At 41.5% G+C, this 15,454-nt stretch overlaps 1 protein-coding gene across 3 annotated transcripts in view; it reads right to left on the bottom strand.

Annotated features, from left to right (window-relative positions):
• Nucleotides 1-15,454, bottom strand: part of ADGRG2 (adhesion G protein-coupled receptor G2) — a 900,557-nt gene that overhangs the window by 128,575 nt on the left and 756,528 nt on the right. For all 3 annotated transcript variants that reach the window (XM_085622206.1, XM_085622207.1, XM_085622208.1), the window contains one exon: nucleotides 7,799-7,923. In XM_085622206.1, the coding sequence (XP_085478332.1) occupies nucleotides 7,799-7,923 (125 nt within the window). The remainder of the gene's footprint in view (nucleotides 1-7,798; nucleotides 7,924-15,454) is intronic.

Genomic DNA, 15,454 nt, shown 5'->3' with positions numbered 1-15,454 from the left:
CAGGAATTGGTCTAATCTGAGAATGATCTATGTACATGAGAGCAACAGGTGTACTGAGCTATACCAGGGTGCTAGGCCCTTTATATATCACACAATATCAATGAGTAGACTAAGGGCCCGATTTACAGAGTTGGGCGGCAGGTTACTGCATCATAAACGTGACAGATTTCCCATCCACCATATTCCAAGTGCCTTTAAATATAATGCACTTGTAATACAGCGGACGGGATATCCGTCACATTTGTGCTGGAGTAACTCATCCACAAACCTCTAAATCAGGCTGACAGCAGGGACCCTCTGGCAAAATGCACCAGATGTGTGCCATAATTATAAAGTTCAATACATCACTCATGTCCCCACAGTTGTCCATTCCAGATGGGCTCCTGCAAGCAGTAATTTCAGAGTTCCAATGAATTCATCAGCGAGACGTATGGTACACTGTTATTTAGGAAAGTCCAGGTCTATCTGACAAGTCTGCCTGTTACAATAATGTATTTTCATTGTACTGCGTACCTGAAGTGGAAATCCCTTCAGAAAATGGCCTGGAGGGGGAGGTCGGGATTGTTGGACATCAATAACATGTTGTGATGACGTTTTCTTTGTTGGTTGTTGCAATTCACATATATGTTTGTATGTTAAAAACAGATTGCCCTCTGGAGCGCCTAGTGGCATCTGAGTGCTGCACTCTATCAGAACGGTACATGCTCACAGCCGCGCCGCTGCAGGTAAGAGCGGTGGGGCCAGCTGTGGGGGATTTTGAGAGACGACCATGAAGGAAAATGAATTATTTATGTTTCATATTCCCTAAAATCCCCCCTCCCCAAGCTGGCCCCAACGAAGCAGCTGCATGCTCAGAAAAGGGAAATTTGTACCCATGTGTGTGTTCTGTACCAGACGGACAATTAGACCAATCATTTTTCTGATTCTAGGACTCTCCCTATTTATTCTGTGTTTTAAACTGCAAAAGTCTATTGGTTAACATGAAAATTAATTAGCTTAGTAGCTGAAAGTGCAAAGATAAATGAAAAATGTAATGTTAAAATTACACAAAGTTGAAAAGTGCGGATTTGCAATAGGCAGCCATAGTTATCTGTATAAGCCATAGAAAAGCTAAGAAGCAACTTTTCTTTAGCTAGAAGCAAACCTACTATTACTGAAATGTGCAAAATATGAATTCAAAGCTAGACCTAAAAATGACATGCTTAGAAATGCTCCTCATAATTGCGGAATGTCCTGGTTTCACATATGTATTACTTTATAAGCAATATTTGTACTCATAAATGTCAAGAACGTCCTATTTTTTCATGTTTAATAGAATATTTGAATAGCGTAATGTGTGCATTATAGACAGTAATTCCTGTTCATATTAAATGGAATACATTACCTAACAGTGATTCTGCCATTTAGTTAGTAGTTAATTGGTCTCGCAGTGAAGCAAATTGAGATGTAGATGGTCAGCCTAGGCTCAAATGCCTATAGGAACTAATCTTTATGTTTCCAGAATCTAACTACACAAAACTGTCTGTAGCTAACCTTGCAATAAAATTTAGCATGCTGTATGTATTTTCATGGAAATGGAGGAGCTGAACCTGCTTACCAAAGAATTCTGCCATCCTATTGGTCCACAGAGGGAGGAAGCCTGATACAATGTTTTTAGTATGTTTTCCTGCCTTTTATATTAGTACATGCTTCTAGGTAGAGGAAACACTTTTTCGTTTTTCCTTGCTGGACCCCTGATGGTTGTGGCTACTGCTGCTACTGTTTCCCTTTTTCCATATTTGATTTTTGACAGATTGCTACCAGAACTTTATGCTGATCTATATTGATTTACTGGATTACTGAGACTCAGCTGAGTCTTATGAACTACTCTCTATGGGAAGTCCTGTTATTCTGATTTGGCATTGAAGTTTTATGGTCACACTCTTTTCAGTTTGATTCTGAGTTCTTCATGGTTTCTAGAAATCTTAATAACTGATTTTGAACTTTAGAATAGGGACTTATTTCATTATGGAACACGCTTAATGAAGTATTTGATGCTTTATTCTAATCATTCTTTATATAAGATTTCTGTAGGTTAATTTGATGTGTGGTCTAACTGAAATGAAGACTGAATAAGAAGAAGAATATTCACTAGTTTCTTAATGAGAATAAAGGTTTTAAATCTTCTCAATTCACGTCAATAGCTGAACTTAAACTTTTGATACTATATTTTTTAAATGTTAAAGTTTTGCTCCTTGACAAAATACAAAATCAAACATCCATTACGGGAAGAAAGAAGATCCTAGTGCGGAAACTGGGATTATGTGGTAAATTGGTTATTGAACTCAATCGTACACAGGAAAAAAAAAATCTAGGGCCAAGCCCACACTATCAAGGCAATTCAGGTACCATGTTAGTATGCAAAACTGTTGCTGATCCTCCACAATGTTGGATTCCCCATTGTCATTGTAGATGTTTGTTTGGTAGTGACCAATGAAAGTGCCATTGGAAACCTTGAATCCAACTTACCTAAACTGAAACAGCTTCAGACAGGGAAACTTTCTACTCCTCGCCCTGTACCTCCAAAACTGAAGTATCGGTCGCCTAACCCTTAATGCAACACCTGATGTTAGGAAGAGGAAAGAAAATACCTCCACCTCATTTCATATATAATTTTTATGCAAAAGCTTTCTCTGCCATCTACCATCCCAATAAATAGTACTACTTCTTCAGCGAAACGCTTCCACAGAAAATATAGTTCTTAAAGGTAGACTGAACTTTTCATAAATAGTTAATTCATTATCAGAAGTGAAAAAGGACAAGATGTTTGCTAATCAAGAATTCGAAGCATTAAAGCTAAGTATAGCCACGTGACAGCCAATTCACGAACACTTTTCTGTGACTTACTCTTGAACCACTTCTGACTTACTCAATTCCAGGAGTACGTCAGGAATGCTTCTGGTTTACTCCTGGAATATGAGATTACATCAGCAGTAGTATTAGAGTACAGTACTATTCACAGCACAGTATTTGGCTTTGACCGCCATAGAAATGAGAAAAAAAGTACACACATTTGGCCTGATTACATGTTTAGGTGTTTTTTTATTGCACATTATAAATAATGATAACACAGGGTACGTTATTTATAGCGCGTGATAAAAAACACATATCACAAGTTTGTGGGAATAATAGGCGGATGTTGGTGTTTAACACACAAAAAGCGGCATGGTTTGGAAAATACTGTACACTTTTCCCTGTTCAATTTTGGCAGGATTAACCTGCTGAAATTTAACGACAGCCGAGGTATTTAATGCATCCGATAATTATCAGATACGTTAATTGCAGCCAAACTCGTAATTCCGACCCGTGCATAAACCGGAGTTTACACACGGCTCAGAATTTACCAGCCGACCCGTGGTCAAGTCCATTGTTCCAGTAGGGCTCGTAAGGGGCACTAACATTTCTGGCTGGTGTCCTACTGTGGCAATCTTGTTGACCCATAGGTCTGTCGCAAGTTCCAGTTTTTGACCCAATCATCACTGTTCAATCATATAGTTTTCTGATAGTCATAGAGAAGTTTATATCAAATGGCCAAACAAAGAACATGTAGGAAATCTGGAAGATTCTTGTTCATGTGAAAGCTGAAAATAAATGTGGACCTGCTTGTAAAGCTACACTTTCCCAAGCCAAGCTGGCTGCTCTCGCTCAGGAGTTGGAAAAGGAACAGGACAAGTTTTAGTAGGTTTTACACTGGTGGGGAGAGTGAGGTACTGTATTTTAATAGTCATAGACGGGGGCAGGATCAGCATCTCCAGCAGCTGAGATATCCATCTGTCATTTTGAAAAACTCCAAGAATTATGTTTTATGTCAAAAAACTGTTGGCTGAAAATATGTGAAGGGCCCAAAAGGGAATGTGAGTATAGGCTCGGAGTCCGCCACAAATGACCATGGAGTCATCTCTTTATCTTGATGCTCTCATCACCTCAGAAGAAAGTCTTGAACCCAAAGTTCTGGTAACATTTCTCAAGAGGGCAAAGTTTGCTTAAGTCCACATGGAAATCAAGGACAAGAAGGGTATGGTGGAAGAAGAACCAGCTGAGAAATTGGGACTGTACTGTACACAGTCTCTTTCTGGATACGGTGTATGAGCAGTGTTTCCACTGCTAATTTTGCTATTGTGACATAGAAGCTACCTCCAGATGTTTGGGAGATTTAGGAGTGATCTGGAGGAAAATATCACCTTTTTTAAAGAACTGTTCTGGCACTTTGGGAGCTGTCGAAGCTTCTGGACATAAGACAATAACTGTTGCAAGTTCTGTACCGCATGTGTTGCATTTGAGTCTGTTGACATGCAGGACCCTTAAGGAGTTCCGGGAGTTCTTCAGGTCCACCAAGTATATGACCTCAACCTTCATCTCTAATTTCATAGGGCCCTGTCCACTGGTCCTGGCGGGTTCAAGACCCCACAGACTTCTTGAACCACACTTTCTGACCAGATTAATACTCCACCATAGTGGCCTTCTGGATGCATCATTGTTTAATCATCTCCTGGCTGGTCTCCAAAATGTCAATTGCCTCTTTTATGTAGTGCCCCATCTTGGCTCTGAGGATTAGCATATAACTGGCAACATCTTGTTGGACTTATTGTGAGCGTCACAAGACTGTGAGGTCCTCTCACAGGATGCCGAAAATGTACATTCAAAGGAGCTAAAGCCTGCCCCCTTCTGTGGTACCTTCCTTTAGGCAATCAACACTAGTCTCAGGGTTATTTCTTCAGGGTACCAGCTGGCATAGTCCACCAAGACCAAAATAAACCTGTTCCATGCAAATTGGGTAACCAGGCGGACAAATGATTTGGCCTGCCCTATATGTTCTGCCAATGGAATATCATGCACCAGCTCTAGTAAATTGGTCTTATAGCACTGGGGAACAATCAACAATTTAGTTGACCCACGCTCAAGACCATAGACTCACAATGCAGGAGACCATTATCCCAGCATGTGACATGATCACAAGCGGTATCAATACTTTTCTGGGCCTTGGCTTCTCGCTGCAGGCCCTCTGGGCCAAGCAGAACTTTGCTTGGGATAGCCCTTTTGCGCCTTGCTATCTGACCAACTCACCAAGGTTTACTGGGAAGAAATATCACAAGCCTGTGAGGGGAGTCAGACGAAGCTGGAGTCTGAAACAGCCCCAAGTGCCTTCCAGAAGAGAAGGGTCAGAAGGTGTGGGAAACCAGCCCCAGAAGTTCCCATGGTCCGGCAGTAGCTGACCCCGAGGGGGAGGCCCGGTACCTACAGGGGAAGATATTTGTGCCCGGGAGGCCTTACAGTCATAAGGACCCACTCAGGCAATCTCAACATCTCAAGAAGTGACCTGAGCTCCACCTCCTTTCAGTTGGTATGCTCCAGGTCATTCCCTAGCAGACAATTTACATGCATTGCTGGACTCACAGCTATTCTCAAGGAACCAAAGACCCCACCTCACTCCCAGGGAACCAAAGCGATATGATAGTAGCTTATGTTGTCACCTATCCGAATCTAGAGGACAACATCGCAGACCACCTGTTTTGAAGACACCAGATGACACTGAACACCAGCCCCACTGGCTCCTGGCACTCTCAGACCCTCCACCCTCTGCCCATTGATTGCATGCCACTGCCTTTACCTTTTAATGTTATCTGACATGTGAGCTTTGGGTACCATCTGTTTATCATTTGGGGACACTAGGATAATCTCTGCACTGTTCCCTAAACTAACAGGGACACTCTACTCCCTGGCACTACACTGGAAATACATGGGGTGGGCCAACAAGCGAGGGTTGCATCTTTTGGGACTGCTGGCTGTCCTTCTGAGGCTCTGGATGATGCTCTGATTCACTACCTTTCTTTCAAAACTCACAGGTGCAACATTGGAGGGAAGCAATTACATTTTCCAAAAAGGGCCAATTAAAAATCAGAAGTCAATTTAAAAATAAAAAGTACATTTTGAGGGGAAATTAAAAAGGGAATTTGGGGTTTTGATGTACATAACTAAGTGGTACTGTAATACACAAGTCCCGGATCCCACCGAAGCCACCAATATACAAAATTAAATTGGGTGAGTGACTACCCATATCAAAGAACAATCGTAATCCTTGTCAGGATGAACCCTCAAAGTCACTAAATTAACATAAGGTCAACCTCCTGGTAGCTACGATAGAGCACACAGGCTGTACTCAAATAGACCCAGAGACTGAAGTCTGGTAGAACAAAAATAGGATTTTCCAGTAACCAGACAGTGGATACACAAAAATTGTTCTGGCATAATGTTTCCCTTCCTTTCAAGTGCAGCCCTAGTCCCCTGAGACAGACGTCTGGTGGGACAAAGCAGGTTCTTCAGCATCTAGAGAGTAGATATACAAGAATTGTTTTGCTGTCCTGTTCTTTGCCTTTCAAGTGCACCCCAAAGTATTATAAGTATTATAAGTAAACTCAGCAGACCTGCCAAGCAGGATTTGACATTTAACTTGCTCGGCCGTAGGTACATTTTGTACAAAATATTAGGGACTTATAGGTAAGTTAAATATAAAAATTATGAATATGCAAATCCAACCATGCACAGACACTTTACCACTGATTAGCAGGGTTAAAGTACACGTAATTCTGAAGCCAGCAAAACAATCCAGGAAAACATCTGGGGGTGCACCATGAAATAGATTGCAATTTGAAAAAAAATGAAAACGGTATGTCGTCGGATCCATCTCAGAAACTAGAGCAACAGGCATGGTACTTACTGCTTCAGATAAAATTTTGCATAACACTTAAAAATAGCGTTCGAGTGTTAGGAAATTGTTAACCTTGTTAGAAATGTTCTTGCTGTTTTTATTGACCATAACATGCCTTGTGGCATTCCTTTTTGCATTCTGTGTGGTTGCCTTTCATATTTTATTCATGAGCATGGAATTTTAAAACAAATATTTTAAAGTATCTCTCCTGTTTTTCGTGCTGTTTTTCGTGTACGATTAATTTACGAAAGAAGGTTTGGGGATCTAGTTGTCTCTGAAATCATCTTGTGGGACTACTTTTACCAGTAAACATTTCTTGTGCAGTACTGCTCAGTGGGTTGTTCAAGGTTACAGTTCAACTCGATTTCTGATTCTTATTGGTACATTGGTGCAGTCCAAGCGCCAGGGGGTTTGAATTCCTACCGCTGCAGCTTTGTGGGGGGGGGGGGGGATTCCTGCAGATCATAACTTTTAACAGTCATTAGTTAGAAATATCAACCACTCCTACCAATAAGACCAAACTTTTTTTCATACAAAAGCTATGTTTTACCTATAATAGAAACTTTTTAGACTATTTTGTAGGGTTTATGGAAGGGGTAATTAATTTTAGTTAGTGCACTGCTACTGCATCCATGTTGTTATTAAATGCACAGTCTGAAAGGACAAAATAGTGCATTCTGCATTATGCCATTTTTGTATTGTTTTAATCTGTAAATTTTTCTGATTTTTACTAAATTGGTTTGGGAATTGAATGACTCTAATTTATTAATTGTAATGCTCTTTTGATGATGCTTAAATACTTTACACACATTTTCTCTAAAGGAAGACTTTCCCTTTTAGCTGTATCTTCAAAGAGTAAGTTAAGGATCAATAATTTCAACCTGCAATTTTTTTCTTTGGTAGTAGGTTTCTTGAATTTGTGGGAGTTTATCCACTGGTTTCTCCTTGGTTAACAATCTAGTTTTTCACACCCACGTCATAACCTCTCGTTTATGGTACATGCAGCAGCCATTGACATAACAGCTAAGTAAGTGCAATTGCAGAGATACTTACTCAAATGCTATATATGTCACAAGAGTGATGGCAAGGAAAATTGCTGAAAGGCCACAGCCTATGTAGGTGATGAATGTCAGAATCAAGACTTGCAAAGGAGAATATGTTGAATTTCTAGAAAAGTCCTATAAAATTAAAAAAAAAAACAATAATTAGCTAAATATGATAGAGCTATAAGCATTTTAGATACAGTTTTAAACATACATTGTCGCCCCAATTTACACTTTCATGTCATGCAAGGGTAATAGTAGCACAAAGGTTTTATTAAAAGCTATGACATTTTCCTTCATGCAATTTTACGAAACTCCGAAACTCAAATTAGTAGGCATACACATGAATTCTGCTGTGCCTCACCTAGCTTGCAGGGCTTTTTATATTTCATGAGACCATTGAATAGGTGGTTAATCAACTTAGATTTAATATTTTCCAGATAATGATCCAAAAAGTGGTCATAGCCTCTTTCCTTGATACAATAATTAAAAGTATTTGTGTTGTCCTTCTAAGGAAAATAGTAAGCTGCTACAACTGCTCTGCCAGGATGTTATTCTTGATCGCTACACTCTTGTTTCATATCATGGATTGACATTTTAGTTTCAAGTAATTCAAACCTAATAAATGGAGTCTCTTTAAGTGTCAGTTACCTCACTATGGGGTTTGAAAATGTCAGTTTCAGCTAAGAGGAAGGTCTGCAAACCAATTAACTTAACCATTCGTAATAAAGGGAGAGCCTTATTGGTGAGTGTATCAAAATGCCCTAAAAAGTATTAAGAATGGTCAAATACATGATAAAACTCACCACAGACAGTTCCCATTTAGCTTTGGATTAATATGTGTTTGTAGTAATACAAAGTCAGAGCTGACTATGGGCTTGATTTAGATCTTGGCGGACAGGTTACTCCGTCACAATGGTGACAGATATCCTATCCGCCGAAACATAAATCCCATTTTATCCTATAGGGTTTATATTTCAGCGTACGGGATATCTGTCACAGTTGTGACGGAGTAACCCGTCCACCAAGTTCTAAATCAGGCCCGTTATGTGATATAGAGGGCCTCAAGTCGATTTTTAGAACATGTTAGCCTGGGCAATACCTTTTTTGTAAGAGGACTGTGGTACAGAAATGTACCAACTGAAACATCCAAATGAGCCAATCAGAGGGTTAAACCAAGTCATTTAACTATGACAGAGCACACAGGTCTTGAAATGCTGGTAAAGATATCAGAAGCAATTGAAGTAAGATCATGACAGACCAAAACATAATACAGAAGGAGAAAGACTGCAGCAAAGCTAAATTTAACAACATATGCCCTCAACCCAGGAGAGTAAGGTTAAGAATGTGTGGTGATTCCCCACAAACAAAGTTCACAACAGCTAACCAAAGACATCAGAGAATCTCTTGATCCAAACATACAAAACATGTGAGAGTATTCCTTTTGGTTTTCTCCTACTGGCTCACCTTGGATATTTGATACTCGGATATGCTCTTAGCTCTTATCTTTCCCTGGAGCCACACAATGGTGGAGTGGCCAATAACATAGCATGGATGGAACTTTGCTTAGCAAGATTATTGAATTTTTTCTGTAAAACAAGTCTCTATACCCTCTCTGTAGAATCCTTAAAACACCTTGCCTTCTTCCATATTCAAAACGTTAATGCAAGTAAGTACAGGTCTGTAAAAATACAAGCAATGAAACTTAAATCATGTTGTAGCAAAGCAGATACGTGGAGGAAGCTGCTGCAATTTGATACACAGCTAACACACACAACTATGCTAGGCTAGTAGGAGCAAGTGAGTCTACAGCACCATTGCTCTTGGATTGGAGCATGTTGTGTATTACACTGACAGGAGTGGGTCTCCTTGCATAGAGCAACAGATAACTGTCATGGCTGTGCCTTGAATGAAGTAGGGGACCACAATTAGTACAATTGGTTTTTAGTGGCACAGCAATTTAAAGAAGGGTGGTTGGGGACAGCCCCCTTGCACAATGGGGGTGAGGTCATTCTGGACTTAGTCGACTGGTAGCTAAACAGAGGCACTCGGTCAATGACACAGAAACATATTGGCCAGTCACAGAGCGAAGGGTCCAGATCAACATTCCTGAGGGTACCTTCTTGGTGAGGATGTAGTGGGTAGTAGAATTGAAAAAGGAATCTCATGAGCAGTAACCTAAAGACAATGTAGGCAGCTGGTCCTCTAAGTGGAAGAGCACTACTGTGTTTGGCATGAGCGATACTGGGGGAGTCCAGTAAACAGTCGGTGGCACCAGTGATGCAAAACAGTAATGTAGCAGTTTGTAAAATGGATGCTAGCTATCAGCAAAGTAATGGGGACAAACAAGACAAGCAAGCCACCTCCGAGTAGCAAAACACACCAATATAAGGCACCGGCTGGCAAGGACAATTCAGCTTATGCAGAGGGGGCACTACAAAGCCAGGAACCTTAGGATGGTGCATCATAGATTGTGATAATGGAGACAGCCTTGCCGTACCCTGGAGGGCAAAGTAAATGATGCAAATGACAGGTCAAGGTGGAATAATTTGAAGTTTGTGGGATACCAAGAGATGGTGGAAGATCTGTTCAGCAAGGCTTTCACTTGAGGATTGGATAATGTGATATCTTAATAGAGGAGCTATCTCTGGAATACACACCATGGACACTAGCTGATCAGGATATGCTGTATTGTGTAGGGTCGGCCGGGCTGTAAAGGCACCTGCTCATACACTGCAAGAGAACAGCACCTGGGGAAACACATTTTGACACTGTTCTTGGGTTAGTAGGGAGGTTGAATAATATTGACAAAAGATGGGCAGTACGTTGTGTTTAAGTTGTTCAGATGATTGTTTGATAGGGGAGAAAAGAGATACTCGAGTTGTAGATGCACAGTCATAGGCCACCAAGTACAGGTATTCCTGAGGTGAAAGGTAGATACAAGGAACCATGAGACAAAGAGACACAAGGCTGCAGGGCAATATGATTGGGAAATACTAACTACAAGTAAAGGTTGACTGCACAAACATAACAATATCCTATTAAGTTTCTGTAGTAGCTAGAATATCTAATAGAATAGAATAGAATGTAGAATGTGAGGGCCATAGAATGTGAGTACTGCAGGTTGCAGGGAAGGTGGTTGAAGAAGGAGGGAATCAAAGAGGCAGCACATATGCTGAGCGGTATTTCTTAGAACCTAATTAACAAACTGCATCAGTGCATTGGAGTTACTTTTTTACAATGGCGACGAGCTGCGGAGGAGTAAACACCTCAACACTATCATGGCCCATCTCCTTGGGCGTTTGAATACAAGTGATCCAAAAACAAAGCGGCATCTCTAGAAAGTGCAGCGGCGTACAGAAAACAAAGGACACCTGCTTCATGAGAGACAGAAAAAAGTGAAGCAACAGCACCATAACTTTGCAGGTCTGTAATTTATGGAATGAGAGTGCACGGCTGTAATTTAAAAAAAGACAGAGGTGGGTGTGATGCTCGCAGAAAACGCAGGTATGTGTCAGCAAGGGTCAGAACTTATCTGAACTAGGTGTGCCTGTAATTGCTGATGTCTGACTGTTTTGAGAGGCCAACACTTTGCCCTTTGTCAGGGGGTTTGCATGATTAAAAGGGAGCAAGCGGGTGGGCACGAGAGAGTGCTGCAAAAGAAGAGAAGCCGGCGCAACAGGAGTGAAAGCATCATGATGCGCCGACGTGCGTCCACAAAAATTCTATTGTGCAATGTGTCTTTACAGAGTATTATCTGTTTAATCATAATCCCGAGCAGATATACGTTGTGCAGGGTAGCACGTACAGAGGCACTTATCTGTTAACATTGCGCGGCTGTTTGATTGCTCCATTCACTGCATTGCTTGTGTTCCTGGGGATCCTCCGTACTACAGAGACAGCGGTGGTGACGTGTGGTCACGTGACGTCACGTCTATTGGTGTTTGCGTGCTGACTGCAGGTATCTGCCAATCAGTGACATGCACACTTGAGTTGACAAATGCCATAAGCTATAATAATAGCACTCTATTCTACATTGGATGTGTCTCCTCCTCTGTGTTTTTTTATGTCACCAGGGTTACCAAATTTACAATGGGCGAAGAGGAAGAAGGTGTTTTCACACTATGCAAAGGTGTTTGGTGCAACTCTAAGTGTAGAAATAAAAACTTCTTTACTACTACATTTTTGGGGTCCAGAGGGATAAGAGGTGTTTGAACATCTTCCGGAGCTGGGTGAAGAGGAAGGAGAAGAACTGAATAAGTTTGAAGAGTGCATCAAAAAACTTTACAAGCATTATTTGCCTAAGGTCAGGATGACTATTAGAGAGTTATCACTTTGGAAGAAGAATACAACAGGCACAGAAGTCAGTGGAGAACTACATTTTACACTTCGGAAACTTGGCGTCCACATGCAAATTTTAGGGTAGTGAGAAAGATCGAATCAGTGACCAATTTTTGCTGGGGTATAGCATAGAGAGGGTAAGATATGAAATATGGCAAAGGGATGAGCCCAAGTTAGATGAGGTAATACTCTGTGCAAAAAAAAAGAAAGCATTTGCTAGAATGTGTGGACATAATTAAGAAAGATAACCACAAGGAAGCTGTCCACACACCAAGAGAACAGGGACACACTGTTGTAAAATCCAAAAATGAGAGCACTCTGAAGAAAAAAATCATGGCAAAATGCTTCAGGTGTGGGGTAGTTGGTCCCATGGCCAATGATAGAAAGTGTCCTGCTTTGGGGGTTGTGTGCAAGTCACGTGGAGTCAAAGGCCGCTATGCAAAGGTATGTAGGTAAAAAAACAAGAGCACAAAAGTGATGGAGGTGGGCATTGACAAGGAAAATCTAGAAGAATATGAGTATGATAAGTTGCAGGTAGGAGAAATTGTTCTGCAAGTGAGTGAGAAAAGTAAAGGACATGGCCCAGAGAACATAGTATATGTGAATGGTCATGGAGTGAAAATGTTTGACTCCAGGGCAAAGATCATGTAGATCCCTAAAGATTCTACAATGAGAAGTTTTTGGGAAGGGCCAAGCTATAAAAACCAGACATTCGGCCATTAGCGTGGAGGGGCCAACACAGGGTAGGGTATTTTGTGGAAGAACTAGAATACAAAGGAAGGATCACAGTGGGAAAAATATATGTGTCCTGAAGAGGAGACAGAAAAATGAGTTGGCTGCAACAAATGGATTTAGAAGTAATGTTAGATCCCAATAGTTCACCTTCAATTTTGCTAAAGGAAAGAAGAAACCAGATCTCACAGATTGGAGGTGGAAAGGTTTCAGAGGAGCTAAGCACAGTGGAGGTAGAACTGAACAATGACAAGCATCAATCAAAAAACAGGTGGGAGAAAGAGTTTCCAGAAATATCTTGTGATCGGTTAGGTTATCTCACACAGTATACACAATAAATTATTTTGAAAAAAGGTGCCAAACCTGTTACAAGCAAGGTGAGGGGAGTCCCATGAAGGATGAGCTGGCTAGATTAAGAAAGGCAGGGATAATTGAGGCAGTAGGAGTATCAGAGTAGTGTTTGCAAAAAAAAGCATCAAATGATATTAAGTTTTGTGTGGACCTGAGGGGGTTGAATAGAGAGGTTTTGGTACACAAATTTCCTTTGCCCAACATTACAGATATACTTTCACAACTCAATGGAGCAAAAATATTCTCCACCTTAGATCGTTGGGTGGCATACCACCAGACAAAACTGGCAGAGTAATCCGAAGATTTGACGGCCTATCCCACACCATTTTATTTGGTATGTTTAAGTTTACCAGGTTGCCATTTGGATGGATTTCTGCAGCCTCTGCTTTTCAAAGGCAATGAAGAGTGTGTTGGAAGAGCTGGAAGGTGTAAAGATTTATCAAGCTGACGTGTTGGTCTATGGTGGTATTGTAACACAACAATGGGAATGGAGGGTTCGAGGAGAAAATATTTTAAGACCAGCAAGGGTTGGCTCCCCAATCCAGTGACAAAATACACTATGAAACCTTCAGGTCTGAGCAAATAAGCAAAGGAAGAGTAAACACGTCCAGATGTAGTCTCTTACACCCCTGGGGGAGTCCTTTCATTAGGACGAAATCACTCATCCACCATAGGTGGCATGCTTCATCATTGGGATTCTCCTCGTGGTGGGAAAACCTAGTCCCGCCACAGGCTACAACCCCCTCTCTAAGTGGGAAGAGCTCAGGGATGTTTTATTCCTAATTTTAGGATATACTAAATCCTGCAATGTGAAGTACTAAACTCAGTTGGGTAAAGGGCGCAGCACAAAGAAAAATAATTGTGTGGGAAGTGAATCTAAAACTAGCTACCAGGTACTAAATTTACCTTTATTGGTACGTCCTGGGGCCAGTGTTAAAAACAGAACACTGGCAGGGGTAACTTATACCTGCTAGTTGGTGACAACAAAAGGGAAGGTCTACATGTTTCAGCCTATTGACCCTGTAAAGGTGTTGTGGCTTTTGTCAGGACCTCCAACTGCTACTGCTAATTATAATAACTTGTTAGCAGTTATTATAATAATAGTGTGAACCAATGTGATAGAAAAAAAAGCAAATGTATACAAAACCAGTGATCCTTATTCTTCTTAGACTATTTACTGGTCGTACCCCTAATTTACGGATAAATAACCGCACCACATGTGAAATGTGGCAAATTTCCTCACGCACAAGGTCAAGTGGTCGGTAAACCCTTCCCTCACTGTTGTGGTTGGTGAGTCCTCCTTCTGAGCTGAGGCCTGAGCCTCCAATTAGGAGAGATGCTGGTCCTAGGTCTGTTGTTTCTTTTTATTGTACCCTTTGGCATAGCCTCCAGTGGTGGCCTTACTTGCTGCCCACAGAGTACCTGGTGACTGAACCGTGCCATCATTAAGTTGAAAGTAGGCCTTGATTTCTGTTTCAAGCACCTGTTTATAGTCCTTATCCTAAAGAAACTAGGCGTTTAAGCGCTACAAGGGTCGCAGTGCCCCTGTAGGGGTACCCAGGGGAAATAGCAGGTGGGCATGCTCCGAGATGCCCGAGAGATCATTTAAATATGAGTGACAGTTTGGCAGTCCGGGGCCGGAATAAATATGTAGTCTATGCGGGATTGTCTATGATGTGCTGTTAATGTGAGGATATACAGGCTTTACCGAGGGTTCCATATTCTCCAGACATCTCACACTCCAAGCGTGGTGGTCCAGCCTGAAAGACGTAGAGCACCCAAATGGCGGCTTGCCGTGGAGACCCCAGTGATATCATGGTGAGGAGCCATTACAGCATTGAAGTTGCCTCAAAGTACAATCAGGCCCTCTGGAAGCTTAGTTAGAACATCAGAGAGATAATGAAAGAATATGTCCAGGGCTTCTGGGGGCGCATAGGCAGAAATAAGGTTAATTACACCTCCTCCTATAGTCCCCATTAAAGCTAGGAAGTATCCCTGGGGGTCACCCACTGTCTTTGTAACCGTCAGGGAAAAAGGAGCAGCGCAGCAGTAGTACCACTGCACGGGAGTAATGCGAGAAGCCTGCGTGGAAGACTCTATTGTATCCCTGTCTTACTAGAAAGGGATAGTTGTTCCCCATCATGTGTGTCTCCTGTATCATCAAGACAGCTGGGAGAAACTGGTGAGAATATTTTAGGACTGCAGTGTGTTTCACACAACATAATAGCCCATTGACGCTCCA

Source organism: Triturus cristatus, chromosome 8 (assembly GCF_964204655.1).
Source record: "Triturus cristatus chromosome 8, aTriCri1.1, whole genome shotgun sequence".
Classification (NCBI taxonomy): domain Eukaryota; kingdom Metazoa; phylum Chordata; class Amphibia; order Caudata; family Salamandridae; genus Triturus; species Triturus cristatus.
This window is presented reverse-complemented; position numbering and strand designations above follow the sequence as displayed.